Source organism: Mobula hypostoma, chromosome 8 (genome assembly GCF_963921235.1).
Source record: "Mobula hypostoma chromosome 8, sMobHyp1.1, whole genome shotgun sequence".
Taxonomy (NCBI): Eukaryota; Metazoa; Chordata; class Chondrichthyes; order Myliobatiformes; family Myliobatidae; genus Mobula; species Mobula hypostoma.
In genome coordinates this window covers 91,863,819-91,886,446 of record NC_086104.1, presented here as the reverse complement: position 1 = coordinate 91,886,446, position 22,628 = coordinate 91,863,819, and the positions used below count along the sequence as shown (strand labels likewise).

Below are 22,628 nucleotides of genomic sequence, written 5' to 3'. Positions count from 1 at the left end.
CTCTCCCAAAATAAAAGCTCCTGTGTTCCGAATGGTTTACACGAATGTAAACCAAGGAGATCGGCCTTTCAGAGAATCTATTACCATTGAGGTGGAACGTCCACTGTGAAAAAAAAAGAAACATTGCCACCTTCTACGTAGCTTACACCTACGTAGAACAGAGAAATGTAAAACACAGGGACAGACCCATCAGCTCACAATGTTTCTGCTGACCATGATGCCAAATTAAACCAATCCCATCAGGGTCCACATTGCCCGTCTCCCTGCATTCCCTGCCTGTCCACATGTCTGTCGAAATGCTTCTGAAACGTTGCTACTGACTCTGTTTCCGAAACCTCCCCTGGCAGCTCGTTCCGTGTTCTGACCACTCCCTGGGTGAAAAGTTGCCCCTCAGTTTCCATTACATTTTTCCCCTCTCACCTTAAACCTATGCCCTCTAGTTCTGGGGAAAAGACTGCAGATTCACCCTGCGTTTGCCCCTCATAACTTTATACACCTCTATACATTCACCACCCCTCCCCCATTCTTTTATGCTGCAAGCAGATGTTCAAACCTGTTTGTAGGAGCCATGCATCTGGTCTCTGCGTTGTGCATTTATTATGGTAGCGAGTCACATGGGTGGGGGCAGAATAAAAGTGAAGGGAATAAGTTACCTCTTTGTACTTTGTTTATGGCAGATTGCAGCTGGGGGCCAATGAAAGTCATATCTTTTGTTGACTGCTCAATTTCGCTTAACTATGTTCAACTATGCTTAATTTATACTTGGATAAGCTTAAGTTTCATCGCTTCATCAAAGAGGGAGCCAGGCCTTTCGTAATCAAACAACCAAAGCCCAATCTGCTGCTAACGGCCAGGTCCTGGGAGATGAGGGTCGACGTGGGAAGGAGGTTGCAGTTCCCGGATGTGGTTGACACAACTCTACGCCCGGCCATTGTACTGTGGTCAACCGAAGACAAGAAAATAATTCTGGTTGAGCTGACTGTGCCGTGGGAGGAGGGATGGGAAGAGGCCCACGAGAGAAAGGCCTTGAAGTACCAGCCCTTAGTGCAGGAGTGCAAAGACAAGGGATGGCAGGCATGGTTGTTCCCTGTGGAGATCGGCTGCAGAGATTTCCCAGCCAAATCAGCATGGCGGTTGTTGTCAGATCTGGGCCTGGATGAAAGGAGCGAAAAACAAGCAGCTCGTAGGATGGGGGAAGAGGCAGAACGAGCCTCTTGTTGGATTTGGAGTAGGCTAGCGGAGGGAAGCTGGAAGCCAGGAGCAGATGGGCAGTGATTTGGCCACCACTTCTGGCCCACCAACTGGAGAGTGTCGTGGTTAAGGGTTGAAACACTCGGTGAAGGTTGGGAACCACCTGATGACATCTGCTCCTGGCTGAAACCTTATAAGGTAACTGGAGAATGCACCCTAACAGGTGTATGTAACAAGTAAGTTTGTTAATTGGTAATAGAGGATCAAATACATACAGTACCTCCAGCTTAGGAACAATCATTATTGGAGGTGAGGGCATGTCATAGAAATATAATAAATCCATATGGGTCGCCAACAGCGGCAATTGGTTTGGTTAGAATTGGCTGCTGAACAGCTCAACCTCCTTCTATAACTCAGTCCCTCATGTCCCGGCTAAAATTGGGTGAAATACAAGCTGGACTGAACTCTGCGCTCATTCCCATCGGTTGCATTAGATTACAAGTACCTCCCAGTACCCCGCAGCCATTCCGAGCCTCAGGATGTCCTACCTCCAGCTCTTGGAACTCGTCTTCATCCTCCACGTCGTAAGAGAGTGTCTGAAGTTTGCCGTCAGCTGTGGACAGGTCTATAAGGTGGTCCTCCCCGTAGTCCAGACTGTCCTTTATGGGCGATCTGCTTTCAATAAAAGTTGTTTCACAGCAGTCTGTGCTGCCGATCTCCCCCCAGGCTCTCAGCACACTCTCCGAGTGCATAAAGATACTAGGTCGGTACTGGGTCTCGACAGTGTGCTGAAGGGTGCGGGGGTTCAGCACCTGTTGCTGACTGGAGCCATTTCTGCCCTGTTCTATGTAATTCAGAGACGGAAAGCTCCCCAGCACGTAGCCCTGGTACTGAGGAGCCGAGTACAGAGACACCAGGCCATCCTTGCTGTCTGTCTTCAGGTCTTTGGTATTGATCAACCCATTCTTCTTCCCAGGTTTGGGACTTGTGCCTTTGCTTTGATCCAGACTGCCCTCCATTCTCTTTACCACACCCCTCCCAGCTGCTTCCCTGATGATTCCCAGCGCCGTCGAGGAGGAAAGGTTATCAAAGTGGAGCTCACATCTGACTTTTGGGTCTTCCTCCTATTGTGCAAATGAAAAAAAAATTATTATTAGCATTACATGCCAAGGGACCACCCTGTACAGCAGTAGACTTACGCAACTTGTTAGATACACCTGTACACCTGCTTTTTAATGCAAATATCTAATCAGCTGGTCATGTGACAGCAACTCAATGCATAGTAGCATGTACACATGGTCAAGAAGTTCAGTTGTTGTTTAGACTAAACATCAGAACGGGGAAGAAATGTGATGTAAGTGACTTTGACCATAGAATGATTGTTGGTGCCAGAAGGGGTGGTTTGAGTATCTCAGAAACTGCTGATCGCCTGGGATTTTCACACACAACAGTCGCTAGAGTTTATATAGGATGATGCAACAAATAACATCCAGTGAGCAGCAGTTCTGTGGGCAAAAATGCTTTGTTATTGAGAGAGATCAGAGGAGAATGGCCAGACTGGTTCAAGCTGACGGGGAGATGACAGTAACTCAAATAACCACACATTATAACAGTGGAGTGCAGAAGAGCATCTCTGAATGCACAACACATTGAACCTTGGAGTGGATGGGCTACAGTCGCAGAAGACCACGAACATACACTCAGTGGCCACTTTATTAGGTACGGGAGAAACCTAATAAAGTGGCTAATGAGTGTACAGCTGCCTCTGTCTACTTTATTGATGTCCTGGGAATGATGCTTGATAAATCTTGATACTGAGCTGTGGATTCAGTTGCAGGCTAGATGGCCAATGGGACTGGATTTGTTGTGACTTTCGGAGATCAAACGTAAAGACATGAAGCTCAGAGAAAGAAAGAAAATTAACAAATTTGATGTACAGAGGGATCTTAGAGTCCAAGTCCACATCTCCCTGAAAGTGGCTGTATAGGTGGATAGGATAGTAAAGAAGGAATAAAAATGACCTGCTTGCCTTTATTAATCAAGGCATTGAATAGGAGCTTGAGCTTCATAAAGTAATGTTGCAGTTTTTTAAAAATCTAGTTCGGTTCACATCTGGTATATTGCATTCAGTTCTGGTTCCCCATTATGGGAAGGGCATGGAAGCTTTGGAGGGGACACAGAAGAGGTTTGCCAGAATCAATTTTGGCCGATTAGAGGGCATGTACTGTGAGGAGAGGTTAGCAAACTTGTCTCTGAGCTGTACTGTCCTATGTCCCATGTGCTGAGAAGGAGGGTGGTCAAGAGGAGGAAGGACAGTGAGAGGCCGTGATGCACAAGAGGTCAGGACTGAAGGAAGTCAGAGTACTCAGGTGGCTGTAAGGCAGGAGGAGGATACAGAGGGACAATGTTGTGGAGAGGTTTCGAACATCGAACATCAAACATCATAGCACAGGGACAGGCCCTTTGCACCTTGATGTCTGTACTGACCATGAAGACAATTTAAACTGATCCCATCTGCCTGCACATGGTCTATGATCAATCCATCCCCCAGTTAAATGCCTCTTCATTGTCACTACCATATCTGCTTCTGACAGCCGGTTCAAGGCACCTACCATTCCCTGTGTAAAAAAACTTCTTTAAACTTTCTCTCATTGTCTTCAAAGCATGGCCTCCAGTATTTGACACTTCTACCCTGAGGAAAAGATTCTGATTGTCGACCTCTCATAACTTCATGAACTTTCAGATCTCCCCTCTGATGCTTCAGATGAAAAGAAAACTATTTGTCCAACCTCTCCTTGTACTGTAGTTCATTTCCTCCAATCCAAGCAGAATCCTGTTTCTATTCTGTTTCCAAAGTCTCCACATCCTTCCAGTGACCAGAACTGCAAATAATACTCCAAGTGCAGTCTAAACAAAGTTTTATCCATCTGCGATATGACTTCCTGACTCTAACACTCAATGCCAGTGAAGGCAAGCATGCCATTTGGGTTCTTTACCACCCTACCTACTTATACAGCCAGATAAAACATTCCACTGTGGTGGATGGCAATCAGTTATTTTAGTTTTTGCTACAGTACCCATACCTCATTTGGCACTGCATCTGACTGCATAATAGAGGTCAGGTTCAGTGGTGATGTCCTGACTCATGAAGCAGTTATTGGACTGCCCCCGTGGTCTGCCTAAGGAGTGCTGACAGTGGATGGGGAAGGTCTATTATCCAGGCAGGATTTAAAGGGAAGCTATCAAGGGACCAAGTATGTTTTTCATTATCCCACATTTTACAGAGCCATCTTTCACGGAAACAGGGCCTTCAGCACAACTGGCCCCTGCAGATCAAGAAGTCCCTCTAAGCAAGTCACATTTGGACTAAATCACTCAAAAACTTTCCAATCCATCTACCCGTCCAATTGCCACGGATCAAATGCTACTGCTTGAGCCTCAATCACTGCCTCTGGCAGATCGTTCCATATGAGCGCCACTTTCCGCTTGACAAAATTGTCCCTCAGGCCCCTAGTCATTCCTTCCCCTCTCATCTTCGATCTTTGTAAATCGTTTCTGCATTCTTTCCAGCCTTATAGCAGGCTGACCTAAACTGTACACGGTACTCCAATGTCCTACATAACTGCAAATAGCACTGTACACTTCTGTATTCCGTGACCTGGCTGATGAGCACCAGATTGTCAACTGTCTTCAATACCCTTTTCAATGTCTCCATATCCTTCCTGTAATGCGCTGACCAGAACTGAACATAATACTCCAAGTGGACTCTAAATGAAGTTTTATCCATCTGCAACATGACTTCTTGGCTCTTATACTCAATGCCAGTGAAGGCAAGCATGCTTAGTAATCCTGAGATTACTACCCTTGAGGTCCTGCTTCTCAGTTAGGAAGGAAGCTGAGAAGCAGGGCCTCAAAGGTAGTGATCTCAGGATTGCTGCCTGTTCCACGCGACAGTAAGGACAGGAATAGAATAAGGCGACAGATAAATGCATGGCTGAAGAATTGGAGCAGGGGACAGGGATTCAGATTTCTGGATCATTGGGACCTCTTCCAGGGCAGGTCTGACCTGTACAAAAGGGATGGGTTGCACTTGAATCCGAAGGGGACCAATATCTTTGCGGGCAGGTTTGCTAGAACTGTTGGGAGTGGTTTAAACTAATATGGCAGGGGGATGGGAATCAGCATGACAGAGCTGAGGATGAGCCAGCAGGTTTACAAGCCGATGATGGGTGTAACATGAATGTAGGGAAGGACAAGCCAAGGAGAGGGTACAACTACAGACAGAGCAAAGAGTTAAGTTGTACCACAGAGGCAAAATTCAAAAGGGCGAAAAATGCAGGACTGAAGGTGCTGCATTTAAATATGCGTAGCGTTCAGAATCGGATGGATGAACTCGTGGCGCAATTAAAGATTGGTAGATATGACGTTGTGGCATCACTGAGTCATGGCTGAAAGAAGGCCATAGTTGGGAGCTTAGCATCAAAGGGACAGGCAGGAAGGCATAGGTGGTGGTGTGGCTCTGTTGGTAAGAGATGGGATTACAACTTTTTAGAAAGAAGTGGCATAAGGTCAGAGAATGTTGAGTCTTTGTCGGTGGAGTTAATTGCAATGGGAAAATCAGGCTGGTATCGGATTGCAAGAGACGGAATTTGTTGAATGGCTACGAGATGGCTTTTTAAGAGCAGCTTGTGCTTGAGCCTACTCGGGAAAAGCTATCTTAGATTGGGTGTTGTGTAATAACCCAGATCTCATTAGGGAGCTTAGCGTAAAGGAACCCTTAGGAGGCAGTGACCATAATATGATGGAATTCATACTGCAATTTCAGAGGGAGAAGCACAAGTCACATGTATCAGTATCACAATGCAATAATGGAAATTACAGAGGCATGGGAGAGGAGCTTGCCCAGGTGGATTGGAGGAGTATACTGGGGGGGATGACGGCAGAGCAGAAATGGCTGAAGTTTCTGGGAATAGTTCACAAGGCGCAGGATAGATATGTCCCACAGAGGAAGAAGTTCTCAAATGGCAGGGGTAGGCAACCGTAGCTGACAACGGAAGTTAAGGACCGCATAAAATCCAAGGAGAGGGCATATAAGGTTGCAAAAGTGAATGGGAAGTTGAATGATTGGGAAGCTTTTAAAATCCAACATAAGGCCATCATCAAAGCTATAAAAAGGGAAAAGATGAAATATGAGGGCAGACTAGCCAATAATATAAAGCAGGATACCAAAAGATTTTTCAGCTATATAAAGAGTAAAAGAGAGGTGATTTCAAGCCATACCTGATTTTATTCCTAAGTCTTTCTTTGATTCTTTAGATTCGACTCTTTCTTCCTATATATGGAAGAACAGAAAACCCCAATTATTGGGCAATTAACATACGAAGTCTCACATTCTGGTTATAATATATTAATCGTGAGGATTGTCCAATATGGGTCTTTTTGGAAGCCAACTCTGTAACTAAATTTTCTATTATTTCTCTTCTCGGATCCTCTCTTCCTTTATTGTTAAATAAATTAACTGACAATTTGGTGGTTAAACACACTTTGAGGATCTGGCTACAGTTTAGAAAACATATCGGTTAATTGAGATTTTCTCTTTCTAGTCCTATTTTTTCTATTTTTTTTAAACCATCTATGACCGATTTGTTTTTTAGAGAATGGGATAGATTAGGTATTAAATGATTTCAGGATCTGTTTGTTGGAGGGATCCTTTCTTCTTTTGAGCGGCTCTCAGTGAAATATAATTTATCAAATACCCACTTTTTTCGATATCTACAGATTAGAGATTTTACAGATCTACAGATTAGAAATACATATATTGCCTACCAGCCCAGAAAAGAACATAATAGATGTAATTTTTAATTTGAAACCTTTTGACAATGGCTCAATATCTTATATTTATGATCTGTTGTTGGGACTGAGAATGGCTCCTTTAGACAAAATTGAAAAAGATTGGGAAAAGGATTTACAGACTTCATTATCTGATGAGACCTAGAGGGCTATTTTCAAAATGGTTAATGCTTTATCATTATGCGCTCGTCATTCCCTCCTACAATTTAAAGTGGTACAGAGGGCTCATATATCTAAAGACAAGCTCTCTTCTTTTTTTGCAGATATATCTCCCTATTGTGACAGATGTAATAATGGAGAGGCTTCATTAATTCATATGTTTTGGTCATGTTCAAGCCTTGAAAAATATTGGAAAGATGTATTCCAAACTTTTTCTGTACTTTTTAAAGTTAATTTTAAGCCCAATCCTTTGACTGCCTTATTTGGTATTGTTGAGGAAGGAGCTATAACTCGGAAGCCTCCTCATTTGCGGGTACTGGTTTTTATTTCTCTTACGGCTTGGCGGGCAATCTTGCTTAATGGAAGGAGGTTGCCCCCCCCCACACACATGCTCAATGGTTATGTGATGTTATGTCATGTTTAAATTCATTGTTCAATTTCTGATTCTAATCAAGATTTTCAAACGTTATGGGGACCCTTTCTGAACTATTTTGAAAATATTTGAATGGTTATTGTTATTAAAATATAGATCTGGGCTATTATTATAAAACACTATATGGTAAAGTGCTCTTTTTTTTCATTTTTTTTAACCAACCAGCTTTGTCTTGGTAGTGAGTGTAGATTTTTAAAAATAATATAATTAACCATATTATTGTATTTCATAATTCAATTTATTTTATTTGATTGATCATGAATATGGGGTACCGTGATTGTATCACTGTGATTTATATATAGTGCATTACGTGCTACCTTACTTTGATTTATAAGTATCCTTATGAATTCTGTATTTATGTATATGAAATTTAATAAATTTAATAAAAATGTTGGGAAAAGAAAAGAAAGAGAGGTGAGAGTTGATATTGGACCACTGGGAAATGATGCTGGTGAGGTAGTAATGGGGGACAAAGAAATGGCAGATGAACTTAATGGGTGCTTTGCATCAGTCTTCACTGTGGAAGACACCAGCAGTGTGCTAGAGATCCATGAGTGTCAGGGAGCAGGAGTGAGTGCCATTGCTATTACAAAGGAAAACGTGCTAGGCAAACTGAAGGTCTTAAGGTGGAGAACTCACCTGGACCAGCTGGACTACATCCAGAGTCCTGAGAGAGGTTGCTAAGAGATAATGCATGCATTGGTCATGACCTTTCAAGAATCACTTGACTCTGGCATGGTCCCAGAGGACTAGAAGATTGGAAACATCACTCCACTCTTTAAGAAGGGAGGAAGGCAAAACAAAGGAAATCATAGGCCAGTTAGCCTAACCTCAGTGGTTGGGAAAGTGTTGGAGTCTATTATTAAGGATGAAGTTTTGAGGTACTTGGAGACTAATGATAAAATAAGTCAAAATCAACATGGTTTCTGTAAAGGGAAATCTTCTGACAAATCTGTTAGAATTCTTCAAGGAAGCAACAAGCAGGGTGGACAAAGGAGAGGTAGTGGATGTCATTTACTTGGATTTTCAGAAGGCATTTGATAAGGTGCCATACATGAGGCTGCTGAACAGGATAAAATCCTATGGAGTTACAGGAAAGATATTGGCATGGATAGTGGAATGGCTGACTGGCAGGAGACAGTGAGTGGGAATAAAACTGGTTGGCTGCCAGTGACTAGTGGTGTTCCTCAGGGGTCAGTATTGGGTTGCTACTTTTCACATTGTCAATGATTTGCATAATGGAATTGATGGCTTTGTAGCAAAGTTTGTGGATGATACGAAGATAGATGAAGGGGTAGGTGGCGCTAAGGAAGCAATGTGATTGTAGCAGGGTTTAGACAAATTGGAAGAATTGGCAAAATAGTGGCAGATGGAATGCAGTGTTGGGAAATGTATGATAATGCATTTTGGTAAAAGGAATGATAGTGCAAACTATTATCTAAATAGGGAGAAAACTCAAACATTAGAAGTGTAAAGGGACTTAGGAGTCCTTGTGCAAGACTCCCAGAAGGTTAATTTACAGGGTGACTCTGTGGTAAAAAAGACAAATGCAATGTTGGCATTCATTTCGAGAATAGAATATAAAAGTGAGGAGATAATGCTGAGGCTTTATAAGACACTAGTCAGGCCGCACTTAGAGTACTGCCAACAGTTTTGTGCCCAATATCTCAGAAAGGATGCGTTGTCATTGGAGAGAGTCCAGAGGAGGTACACGAGGATGATTCTGGGAATGAAAGAGTTATTATATGAGCAGCATTTGGCAGCTTTGGGCCTGTACTCACTGGAATTTAGAAGAATGAGAGAGATCTCAGTGAAACCTACTGAATGTTGAAAAGACTAGATAGGGTTGGTGTAGAGAGGATATTTGCTATGGTGGGGGTATCCAGAACTAGAGGGCACAGACTCAAAACTGAGGGGAAGCCCTTTAGAACAGAGGTAAAGAGGAATTTTTTAAGCTAGAGACTTGCCACAGACTGCGGTGGAGGCCAAGTCAGTGCATATATTTAAGGTGGAAGTTGATCGTTTCCTGATTGATCAGGACATCAAAGGATATGGCGAGAAGGCAGGTGTATGGGCTTGAGTGGGATCCAGGATCAGCCATGATGGAATAGCAGAGCAGACTCGATGGGCTGAATGGTCTGATTCTGCTCCTATGTCTTATCTGCCCATCACCTCCCTTTAGCACTCCTCCCCGTTCCTTTCCTTCCATGGTTTTCTACTCTTTCCTACCAGATTCCCCCCCTCTCCTCTCCTTTATCTCTTTCACCTATCAACTTCCCAGCTCTTTATTTCAGCCCCTTCCCCTCTCTCCCGGTTTCACCCATTACTTTCCACCTTGTACTTCTTCCTTCCCTCGTCCCACCTTCTTACTCTGACTTCTCATCTTCTTTTCCAGTCCTGATGGTGAAGGGTCTCAGCCCAAAGCGTTGACTGTTCTCTCTTTTCCATAGATGCTGCCTGGCCTGCTGAGTTCCTCCAGCATTTTGTCTGTGTGGAGTTTGCACGTTCCCTCTGTGTCTCTCTGGGTTTCCCTCGGCAACCTGGTCTCCTCCCACATCTCAAAGATGTGCCCTCTGGCTGATTGATTGGCCGCTGTAAAGTGACCCGTGTGTAGGTGTGTGTGGAAAATCTGGGGGCAGTCGACGGGCATGTGCAAGGCATAAAACTGGATTAATATAAGATCGTTTTAAATGGGTGGTTGATGGTCAGCTTGAACTTGATGGGCCGAAGGGTCTGTATCCGTGTTCTATTGCTCTTTTATTCCATGGCTGTATGAGTTCAAAGTACATTTATTATCAAAGTATGTACAGTGCCTAGAGAAACTGGAATGTACAGTGCCTAGAGAAACTGGTATGTACAGTGCCTAGAGAATCAACCCCCACACTATTTTCACATTTTACTGTCTCATTTTCTAAATTTAAAATATATTGAAGTAAGATTTTTGGAGCTGATCTAGAAAACATTGTGTACCATGTCAAGTTAAAAGAAAAATTCCAAAACCTGTCAACAATTTCCTGAAAGTTAAAAATCAAAATTGTGAGCCTGAAAAATGATTCATCCCCTTTGCAATTACTACACTAACTTTCCTCAGGTGTAATATTGTAATACCACCTGACAACTCACCCAATTTGCTGATGTAGAAAATTGGAGGATCTCCTGTTTTCAATAGATTCATAAGAATAAATATCGCCTCTCTATGTAAGGCCCAACAGTATGGTAGATTTTTAACAGACCAAACCAAAGTTAAAAGAAGAGCATTCAAGACAAGTTAGGGAAATGATAATAGAGAAGCACAAACCAGGGGAAGGGTATAAGACAATCTCAAAGATACTGAACATACCTTGGAGCTCAGTGCAGTCCACGGTGAAAAAGTGGAAAAAATATGAAACCATAGCCACACTGCCTCGGTCAGGTAACTCCTCTAAATTGAGTCACCAGAGAAAAATTAAGAGAGGCTACTGTGACACCAACAGTCACACTGGGTGAGATGCAGAAGTCAGTGGATGCAACTGGAGATGAAGTTCATGGCTCACGATTTCTAAGGCCTTGCGCAAAAAGGGTATTTATGGAAGAGTGGCAAGGAGGAACGTCTCTGGTGAGACCTCAAGGTTGCTGTCCACTGTCTCTCCCCAACTACCCTGGCACAGCTTGAGCAATTTTGCAAGGAGGGATGGGCAAATCTTGCTCCATCACATTTTGCACAGCTAATAGAGACTTATTCAAAACAAATACTGGCTGTAATAGCTGTGAGAGGTGGTTCAACTAAGTAATGAGCAAATGGCGATGAATACTTTTGTACTGCTGGCATTTCAGTTTTTGAATTTTGAGTTTTCCAAGCTTTACAATTTCCCTGCTTTTTGGGCACTACTGTGAAAAAAGGAGCATGTGAATCACAGATAAAAATTCTCAGTTAAATTGATCAACATCTCTGGTTGTAATACTCACTTATGTGAACAAAGGGTTGGGGGCTGAATACTTACAGAAGACACTGTATACCATACATAACCTTGACATTTATCTTCTTGCGGGCAGGCACAAAACAAAAAAGCACAATGGCACAATAGAACCCATGAAAAACCCCACACAACTAAGACCATTAAGTAAACAGCATGTGAAAATTAACAAGTAGTGCAAAACAATTAAAAAGTAAGCAAATAACACACAGAACATAAACTGTAGAGTCCCTGAAAGTGAGTCCACAGCTACAGAGCCAGGTCAGCGCTGCAGCTGCTCCAGGAGCCCGATGGCTGTGGGCCGCAGCCGCTCCAGGAGCCCGATGGCTGTGGGCCGCAGCCGGTCCAGGAGCCTGATGGCTGTGGGCCGCAGCCGGTCCAGGAACCCGATGGCTGTAGGCCGCAGCCGCTCCAGGAGCCCGATGGCTGTAGGCCGCAGCCGCTCCAGGAGCCCGATGGCTGTGGGCCGCAGCCGGTCCAGGAGCCCGATGGCTGTAGGCCGCAGCCGCTCCAGGAGCCCGATGGCTGTAGGCCGCAGCTGGAGAGTCAGTTCAGTACTGAGGCAAGTAAAGCCTCACAGAGTAGTGAGCTGAACACTGGTTTGTCCTTACCCTCAGCCTTGGCGTCTTCATCTTTTAAATCTGCCTTGGTGCTTAAATTGGCTAAACACCAGTTTGATTTTCACTCTCAGGGCTGGGCCCCGCTGCTGCGATCGGGCCCGAAGTTTCAATCTGGCCATGCCCACCGCGGCCGTACCTGCATTCTTGAGAGTCCAGTTCGCAGAATCCTTTAGGATACCCCAAAAACGCTGGGTCGTACAGACGGTTCAAAGCACAGCTCCCAGAGAGAAATTACAGGCTGTGATTGCAGTGATCATAGTCCAGAGAAAGTATATTTAGTAGAATAGTTAGTAGTTTTGTTAGCTGCTCGCAAAACGTCGCTGTGCCACCTTGCAGGGCAGGACTGGAGTTACCCATGACCCATTCCAGAAGGACATTAAATCTACCTGTGTCTTCTCCAATGACAATCCAGGAGCATTCAAGGGGATGCTTGCTGGCACAATGCATCATAAGTTCAGAGTGACAGGATCCCTCAGCTGCCAAGGCATGATGTTTTCTGTTTTCCTAACATCTAGTACAGGAATCCCTCTGCTTGCCAGGCTGGATGACACCCATGATCATTTCGTAGCTTGTCACACCAGACAGTCAGCCGTTCTTGTCTGGCACGTAATGTCAGGATTGGTCTCCTTTTGGATTAACCGGGTCACGGTATAAACGTTCCTGACTCTGTAGTAATGTGAGCATTATTGAAAGTAAGTTAATACTAATTAGGATAATGGCGGGTGTTACTTCCGTTCTTTTTACTTTGGGTGTGCTTTGTATATAGTGTTCCTACCATGCCGCATGGGTTGTGAAAGCCTCTGTTCGAGATAAAATTGTTTCTTGGGCATGAAGTTGTCGAGTGTGCCTTCTTTCAAAGTAGAAGTTACTACATATTTTTGGCGACGAGGTAAACTGGTTTTGTGGACGTGTTGGCACGTTTCAAATGGGAGCAGCAGCGCCGATAGGGGCCTCACGTTCGGATTGCTACGTTTGGGACTATCGGTGAATTTGTGGAGTTAACGGAGGACTGGCTGGAGTACGAGGAAAGGTTGGGATACTTTTTCTCTGCTAATGGAATTACGGAGGAGGCTAAGAAGCGCTCTATTCTCCTGAGTGTGTGTGGGGCGAAGACTTACAAGCTAATAAGGAATTTAGCCACACGGTGGAAACCGGGGGACATTCCATATGACGAACTGGTCAAGCGCATGGGGAGCCACTACAATCTGAAACCTTCTGTGATAGTCCAATGGTGTAAGTTTCACAGCTGTTTCAGGAAGCCAGGTCGGTCTGTGCCCGATTTCATGGCCGAGCTTCAGCAGCTGTCGGAGCATTGTGATTTCGGAGTGGTTTTGGGTGACATGCTCCGTGATAGAATGATATGCGGCATTAATAATAACGGCATACAACACCGCCTGTTAGGGGAAATCCTACTGTTGACTTTCAAGAAAGCCTTAGAGATTGCCTGAGGCATGGAGATGGCTGCTAATATTGTCAAGGATATCCAGAAAGGACATGGGGATCACAGTTGGCGGCCGTGCACCAAGTCAGGAGGGAGACTGGTAGACAGGCAAGGCGGGTGGAATGTTCCTGGTGTGGAGGGACGTGCTATGCAAATGACTGCAAATTCAAAGACACTGTCTGCCATGCTTGTAGCAAAAAGGGGCATTTAGCTAACAAGTGCAGAAGTTCAAAGGGTAAGATGAAGCCTGGGCAGGGCAAGGCTCAACAGGCCCAGGCAGCCACACACCATCGAGAAGAAGCAGATGAAAAGGCAGCGTGTGCCTACAACATGTTTGCAGTGGAAACAGATGAGGAACCACCTGAACCATATTATGCCACAGTCACTGTCAGGGGAAAGGACATTAAGTTTGAGATTGATTCACGGGCTACTGCATCGGTCATTAGTGAGGAGACCTACAGGAGGACCTGGGGGTCCAACCTGCCTTCCATTAGACCATCAAAGCTCAAACTCAGGACCTATACAGGGCAGCCCATACCTCATTTAGGGGTGTTATATGTGGACATTTCAGCCGGGGGTCAGAAGGCTGAAGCCAGGCTAGTGATAGCTAAGGGCAGGGGACCCAGTCTTTTGGGGCGCGATTGGCTTCGCAAAATCCGGCAAAACTGGCATGAAATTAAGTATGCACACATGATGGAGGACATTCTGCAGCGGTACAGTGACGTTTTCAGGGACTAGCTAGGAACACTGAAGGGTATGACAGTGAAACTCCATGTCGACCCTGAGGCCACACCACGTTTTTTAAAGCCCAGGTCGGTGCCCTATGCCATGAAAGGCAAAGTCGAGGACGAGCTGGAACGTTTACAGAGGCTGGGCATTATTGAGCCAGTCCAGTTTTCAAGGTGGGCAGCTCCCATTATTCCAGTTTTGAAGGCAGACAAAACGGTGAGGATATGTGGGGATTATAAACTGACGGTGAATCAGGTCTCTAGGCTGGAACAGTACCCACTGCCACGGGTGGATGAGCTATTTGCGACCCTGTCAGGGGTTAAACTGTTCACAACCTGGACATGAGCCACGCCTACCAACAGCTGCTGCTCGACGAGGATTCAAAGGAGTACATCACAATTAATATGCACAGGGGATTATTCAAGTACAATCGCCTGGTGTTTGGAGTGGCGTCCAGCCCCGCCATTTTCCAAAGGACAATGGACACTTTGCTGCAGGGGATTCCACACGTAGCAGTGTACCTTGATGATATTTTGATCACAGGTTACGGAGGTGGAGCATTTGGCTAATTTAGAACGGGTGCTGAAGATGCTCTCAGACACAGGGCTGCGGTTAAAACGCGGAAAACGTGTGTTCCTGGCATTGAGTGTGACTTACCTGGGACACAAGATCACAGCTGACGGGCTTTGCCCCGTGGAGGACCAAATGAGAGCTATTAAGGAAGCCCCAAGCCCTAAGACCGTCACTGATCTCAGATCATTTTTGGGCATGGTGAATTATTATGGCAAGTTTCTTCCTGACCTCTCAAGGGTTTTGACCCCACTGTATAACCTGCTTCACAATGACACTAAGTGGCAGTGGGGTGAAGAGCAGGAGAAAGCTTTCAAGGAAGTGAAAGAACTCCTCCACTCAGCGAAGCTGCTTGTTCACTATGACCCAGACAGGGAGATCACCCTTGCATGCGATGCCTCGCCCTATGGAGTCGTGGCAGTTCTCTCACATGTAATGGAGGACTGTTCAGAGAAGCCTATTGGTTTTGCTTCACGTACCCTGACAGCTGCTGAGAAGGGATATTCACAGCTAGACAAAAACGGTCTGGCCATTTTTTGTGGTCAAATGCTTTCATCAGTATCTTTATGGATGCACATTTACAATTTATACGGACCATAAACCACTGATGAGCCTGTTCAGTGAGACTAGATGCATCTCACCGCTAGCCTCAGCCAGGATACGGCATTGGGCTCTTACATTGTCAGCTTACCAGTATATTATAGTGTACAGAGTGGGTGAGGATAATGCAAACGCCGATGCACTGAATCTGCTACCTTTACCTGAGACACCTGTTACTACATATGTGTCTCCAGAGACTGTTTTCATTGGAGAGGCTGTCAGAGACACCTGTAAAGGTGACCCAGATCAAGCAGTGGACAGATAGGGACCCAGTCCTGTCCCAAGTCAAGACTTTTCTTTTACAAGGTTGGTCCAGAGTCGTGGAAGGAGAGGAACTGAGGCCTTATGCCAAATGCAAGACAGAACCCAGTCTGCAGGATGGCTGCATTTTCTGGGGGGGCGAGGGTCATCGAGCCTCCCCCTGGCTGTTCACAGAGTGTGGAGGAAATTCATGAGGCTCACCTAGGAGTGTCTTGAATGAAAAGCCTTGCAAGATCCTATGTTTGGTGGCCAAGGATGGATCAGGATCTGCAGAACAAGGTAAGATCATGCACGCAATGTCAGACTAATCAGAATATGCCACCACCAGCACCCATGGGAGTGACCAGACCACCCCTGTTCTAGGCTACATTTGGACTTTGCTGGCCCTTTTATGGGGCAGATGTTTATTGTAATGACAGATGTGCACTCTGAATGGATTGAAGCTCACATCATGAGCAACACCACAGCCCCCTCAACCATAGACAAACTCAGGCAAGTGTTTGCAGTCCACGGGTTGCCTGACACTCTGGTCACTGATAATGGCCTGACGTTCACCAGTGAACTGTTCAGTGAGTTTATGCAGCAGAATGGCATTCATCACATTCGGACGGCCCCTTTCCACCCAGCCTCCAATGGTTTGGCTGAGGGGGCTGTTCAGACAGTGAAGGAAGGCCTGAAGTGGATGACAGGGGACTCTCTTAGCATTCAGCTTTCATGTTTCCTGTTTAAATACCACCTCACACCACAGACTACGACTGCCCGCACTCCAGCAGAGATGTTGATGTGGCGTAGGCCCAAGTCAAGATTGGACCTGCTGCGCCCGGACATGAAGGCGAAAGTGGAGAGAAAGCAGGAAAAGCAGAAGGAGGGACATGATCAACATGCGCGAGAGAGACAGTTAAAACCGGATGACAATGTCTACGTGAGAAACAATCAGCAATGGTTGCCTGGGGTTATTCTTAAGCAGAGTGGTCCCGTCTCCTATGTTGTTAAGCTGACTGATGGGTGTGTTTTCTGCAGACATCAGGACCATGGGCGCCTGCGTCATGATACCGGCTCAGAGGCAGACAGTTCCATGGAGTTTCCATTTGTGAGACAGACCACGGTGGAAGCATGTCCACCAGTGACCAACCAGGTCCAATGCCATTGCACGACACACATAATCTATCATGAGCGTTCACTGGCTGAGCAACTGCATTGGCACGCCATGGTAGAGGTTCTCATGCAGGAGAGAAGACCTGGGAGACATTTGACCCCACAATCCAACAATCAGCCCTGTCTGGATTAAGAATAACGGAATCCATTGTCCTACAGCGTGCAGCTCGATGAGATGAATAGCTAGCCTCTGTACCGGAACAAGTCTGAGATTCTGGGACCAGTATGCAATTGACTAATTGCCATTCAACAGAAGCAGCTCTGCCTGCAAGTCTTCTTCAGAATGCAACACTGCATGAGAAAACAGGTTGTACCTTCAACTGATCCAGCATCAAGAGCAATGGGGAAGAGTCTGAGCTGTACTCTGGCAGAGCAGGTTAACGTGGGGAAGGTGCAGGTGGAATTGGAATTAGAGTCATCACGTGCACTGAAATGCAGTGAAAAGCTTGAGCTGACCAATTCGTTACAGAGTGCTTTGAGATAGAACAGCAGCAGAATGCAGAATGAAATGCAACACACAGAGAGAATGCAGCGAGAGAAAGGGGAAGGAGAGAGGGAGAGGGAGGGGGGAGGAGAGAGGGAAGGGAGAGGGAGGGGGAGGAGAGAGGGAAGGGAGGGTGTGGAGAGAGGGAAGGGAGGGTTGTGGAGAGAGGGAAGGAGGGGTTGTGGAGAGAGGGAAGGAAGGGTTGTGGAAAGAGGGAAGGGAGGGTGTAGAGAGAGGGAAGGGAGGATTGTGGAGAGAGGGAAGGGAGGGTTGTGGAGAGAGGGAAGGAAGTGGTGGGAAAAGGAAGGGTGGAGAGATGGGTAGGGAGAAGGTGGAGAGAGAGAGAAAGGCAGGGGAGAGTGAAAGGGGGTGAGGAGGAGGGAGAGGGGTGGGGAGAGGGAAATGGGGTGGGAGAAGTGAAGGGGAGGGTGGAAAGAGAGAGAAGACGAGGTGGATAGAGGGAAGAGGAGGATGGAGAGAGGGAAGAGAGGGTGCGGAAAGAGGGAAGGGAGGCGGTGGGGAAAAGGAAGGGTGGAGAGAGAGTAGCGAGGTAGTGGGGAGAGGGAAAGAGGGGTGGAGAGAGAGAAAGGGAAGGTGGAGGGAGGGAAGGGGATTGTGGAGAGAGGGAAAGCGGGAGTGGAGAGAGGGAAGGTGGAGTTGGGGAGAGGGAAGTGTGGAATGGGGAGTGGGGAGAGATGAGGGTGGAGAGAGTGAAGGGGTGCAGAGTGGGAAGGGGTGGACAGGGAAGGAGGTGTGGAAAGAAAGTAGAAAGGTCGACAGTGGGAGAGAGTAGAAGGAGTTGAGGGGGAAGGGGTGGTGGGGGGAGGAGAGGGGCAAGGAGGGGTGGAGGGAGGGCAGGAAGGGTGGAGAGAGGGCAGGAGAGTTGACTAGAGGGAAGTATATGGAGAGAAGAAAGAAGGAGGTGGAGAGAAAGAAGAAGAAGTGGAGAGAAGGAAGAAGAGGTGGAGAGAGATGAGGAGCCGAGAGAGGAATGGAGGGGTGGTGGAGAGAAGAAGAGGTGAAGAAGGGAAGAGGGAGGGAACAGAGTTTGGAGAGAAGGAAACGGGGTGGAGAGGCAGAAGCATGGGAAGCAGGGGTGGAGGAAAGGAGAGGTGGAGAGAGAAGGAGGAGTGGAGAGAGAGTAGGAGGTTTTGTTAGAGGGAAGTGTATGGAGAGGAAGAGGGAGTGGAGAGAAGGAAGAGGAAGTGGAGAGAGATGAAGAGTGGAGAAAGGGAAGGAGGGTGGGGGAGATGAGAAGGTGAAGGAGTGGAGGAGAGATGTGGGTTAGTGAAAGGGAACTGGAGATGGAGAGAAGGACTGAGGGTGGAGAAGGAAAGGAGGGGTGGAGGTAGGGAAGTAGGGGAGGGGAAAAGGAGGGGGAGGAGGGAAGCAGTGGAGGAGGGGGGAGTGTGTGGAGAGAAGGAAGACAGAGTGGAGACATGGAAGAGGAGGGGGAGAGAAGGAAGTGGGGGAGAGAGATGAGGAGTGGGGTGTGAAAAGAAGGGATGGAGAGGGAGAAGGGAGAAGGGAGGGTGGAGAGTTGGAAACGGTTTGGAGAGAGGGAAGAGCGGGTGGTGAAAAGGGTGGAAAGAGTGAAGGAGGGGTGAAAAGAGGGAAGATGGTGCGATCAGGAAGAGGGGATGGAGAGGAGGGAGAGGGGATGGAGAGAAGGAAAAGAGGGATGGAGAGAGGTGAATGGAGGAGGGAGGGAACAAGGTGTGGGGTAGAGAAGAGTATGTGAAGTAGGGTTGAAGTAATGGCTGTGGGAGAGCAGGAAAGGGGGTGAGGAGAGGAAAGGGTGTGGGGAGAGAGGAGGGGCAGAGTGCTGAAGGGGGAGAAGCAGGGAGGAGAGGGGGAAGGAGGGGTGGAGGGGGTAGATAGGGATGGGGGGATTGAGGAGTAGAAAGGAGGAAGGAGGGCGGAAGGTGGGTAGCAAGGTTGGCTAGAGGGAGGAAGTTGAAAAAAGGAAGAGGGTAGGGAGATGAGAAGCAAAGAGAGGAACTAAGGGGTGGGGGTGAGAATGGAAGGAGGGAAGGAGGGGTGGAGAGAGGGAGGGAGATGTGGAGAGAGGGAAGGAGATGTGGAGAGAGGGAAGGAGAGGTGGAGAGAAGGAAGGAGAGGTGGAGAGAAGGAAGGAGAGGTAGAGAGAGGGAAGGAGAGGTGGAAACTGGGAAGGAGAGGTGGAAACTGGGAAGGAGAGGTGGAGAGAGGGAAGGAGAGGTGGAGGGGAGGAGGGGAGGTGAGGGGTTGGAGGGAAGGTGAGGGGGTAGGAGGGGTGGAGGGGAGGAGGGGCAGAGAGAGGGTAGGAGGGGCAGAGAGAGGGAAAGTGTGAAAGCAGGGATTGGAGGTTAGTTGGGGAGACTGTAGGGGAGGTCAGGAGAGGGAAGTTGTGGAGAGAAGAAAGGGGGATGGGGGAAAGGGCAGGGGAGAGAAGGGAAATGCAGAGAGGAAGGGAGAAAGAAAGTTGTGAGAGAGAGAACAAGGATGGAAAGTGTGAAGGGGATAGAGGGAGAAATGTGTAATGGAGAGAGAGAGAAGAGGATGGAGAGAAGGTGAAGAGGTTGGAGATAGAGAAGGGAATAGATAGCGGGAGGGGACGAGGATGGGGAAGCGGGCGTGGAGGAGGGGGAAATAGACGGGGGGTTGGGAGGGGGATGAGGAAGGAAGGGATGGGGATGGCGAGAGGGGGATGTAGATGGAGAGTGAGGGAAGGAGATGGAAAGAGAGGTTGGGATGATGGGGATGGAGGGAGGGAGTGAAGCGAAAGAAAGAAGGGGTTTGCTAGAGTGAGTGAGAGACTGTAATGGAGAGAGAGAGACTGGGATGGGGAGAGAGAGGATGGGATGGGGAGAAAAGGGAAACAGAGAGAAGGAAGGGGATGGAGAGAGGGGATGGATGGGATTGAAGAGAGAGAAGGGGAATGGAGAGAGAGAGAAGCGGTTGGATAGATTGAGAGCGAGATGGGGATGGAGAGAGATAGACGGGGATGGAGAGAGAAAGACGGGGATGGAGGGAGAAAGACGGGGATGGAGAGAGAGAGAGAGGGTGGAAAGAGAAAAGGGGATGAAGAGAGAAAAGAGTTTGGTAGAGTGAGAGAGAGATGGGGATGGAGAGAGAGATAGGGAGAGAGAGAGGGGGATACCGAGAGAGAAATGGGGATGATAGGGATGGAGAGAGAGAGGTGAAGAGAGAGAAAGGGATGAAAAGAGAGAGAAGGGGTTGGTAGAGTGAGAGAGAGATGGGGATGGAGAGGGCGAGATGGGGATAGAAAGAGAGAGAGAGGCAGGGATGGAGTGAGAGAAGGGGATGAAGAGAGACAGAGAGAGAAGGGGGTGAAGAGTGAAAAGGGGATGGGTAAAGAGAGAGAAGAGGATGAAGAGAGAGGTGGATGAAGAGAGAGGAGGGGATGAAGAGAGAGAGGAGGGGCTGGGTAGTGAGTGACAGAGAGGTGTTTGATGGAGAAAAGAGAAGGGGCATGGATATAGTGGAGGGTGGATGGAGAGGGGGTAAGGGGAGAGTAGAAAGGTGGATGCAGAGAGTGGAGAGGGAAGGGGAAAGTGGAGAGGGGAAGGGGAGAGGGGGAAGGGGAAGAGTTGAGGTGGATGGGAGGACTTGTAAGAGGAGATTCGGGAGAGGAGAGGGGTGTTGGGGAGGGATGGGGGAGAGGAGAGGGGGTTTGGAGAGGGATGGGAAGAGGAGAGGGGGGTTGGGGAGGGATGGGGAGAGGAGAGGGGGGTTGGGGAGGGATGGGGAAAGGAGAGGGGGTTTGGGCAGGGATGGGGAGACAAGAGATGGGGGTTGGGGAGGGATGGGGAGAGGAGAGGGGGGTTGGGGAGGGATGGGGAAAGGAGAGGGGGTTTGGGCAGGGATGGGGAGACGAGATGGGGGTTGGGGAGGGATGGGGAGAGGAGAGGGTGTTGGGGAGGGATGTGGAGAGGAGAGGGTGTTGGGGAGGGATGGGGAGAGGAGAGGAGAGGGTGGTTGGGGAGGGAGGGGGAGGGGGGTTGGGGAGGGAGGGGGAGAGGAGGGGGGTTGGGGAGGGATGGGTGAGCAGTGGGGGTTGGGGAGGGATGGGGAGAGCAGTGGGGGTTGGGGAGAGGGGGGTTGGGGAGGGATGGGGAGAGGAGTGGGGGGTTGGGGAGGGATGGGGAGAGCAGAGGGGGTCTGGGGAGAGGTGAGGGAGAGCAGAGGGGGTCTGGGGAGAGGTGAGGGAGTTGGGGAGGAATGGGGAGAAGGGGGTTGGGCAGGGATGGGCTGAGGACAGAGGGTTGGGGAGAGGAGAGGTTGGTTGGGGAGGGATGGGGAGAAGGGGTTGGGGAGGGATGGGGAGAGGGGTTTGGGGTGAGATGGGGAGAGGAGAGGGGTTTGGGGAAAGATGGGGAGAGCAGAGGGGGATTGGGGAGGGATGGGGAGAGCAGAGGGTCGTTGGGGAGGGATGGGAAGAGGAGAGGGTGGTTGGGGAGGGATGGAGAGAGTGGGGTTGGGGAGGGATGGGGAGAGCAGAGGGGGTTGGGGAGGGATGGGGAGAGGGGTTTGGGGAGGGATGGGGAGAGGAGAGGGGTTTGGGGAGGGATGGGGAGAAGGGGTTGGGGAGGGATGGGGAGAGGGGGGTTCGGGAGGGATGGGGAGAGGTGAGGGGGTTGGGGAGGAATGGGGAGAGCAGAGAAGGGTGGGGGAGGGATGGGGAGAGCAGAGGGTAGTTGGGGAGGGATGGGAAGAGCAGAGGGTGGTTGGGGAGGGATGGGAAGACGAGAGGGTGGTTTGGGAGGGATGGAGAGTGGGGGGTTGGGGAGGGATGGGGAGAGCAGAGGGGGGTTGGGGAGGGATCGGGAGAGGAGGGGGCTTTGGGGAGGGATGGGGAGAGCAGAGGGGGGTTGGGGAATGATGGGGAGAGGGGGGTTGGGGAGTGATGGGGAGAGGGGGGTTAGGGAAGGGTGGGGAGAGGAAATGGGGGTTGGGGAGGGATGGGGAGGTCAGAGGGGGGTTGGGGAGGGATGGGGAGAGCAGAGGGGGTTTGGGGAGTGATGGGTAGAGGGGGGTTGGGGAGGGATGGGGAGAGGGGGTTGGGGAGGGATGGTGAGAGGGGTTTGGGGAGGGATGGGGAGAGGAGAGGGGTTTGGGGAGGGATGGGGAGAGGAGAGGGAGGTTGGGGAGGGATGGGGAGAGCAGAGGGGGGTTGGGG

General features: G+C 48.5%; 1 protein-coding gene across 2 annotated transcripts in view; it reads right to left on the bottom strand.

Moving 5' to 3' along the window:
• Positions 1–22,628, bottom strand: part of LOC134350169 (synapse differentiation-inducing gene protein 1) — a 178,107-nt gene that overhangs the window by 57,082 nt on the left and 98,397 nt on the right. Inside the window, exons 2-3 of one of the 2 annotated variants that reach the window (XM_063055137.1) lie at positions 6,472–6,523; positions 1,740–2,315 (exon numbers count right to left, since the gene is read on the bottom strand). In XM_063055137.1, coding sequence (XP_062911207.1) covers positions 1,740–2,210 — 471 coding nt within the window. In that variant the 5' untranslated portion in view covers positions 2,211–2,315; positions 6,472–6,523. The remainder of the gene's footprint in view (positions 1–1,739; positions 2,316–6,471; positions 6,524–22,628) is intronic. The other variant, XM_063055136.1, reaches the window with a different exon arrangement.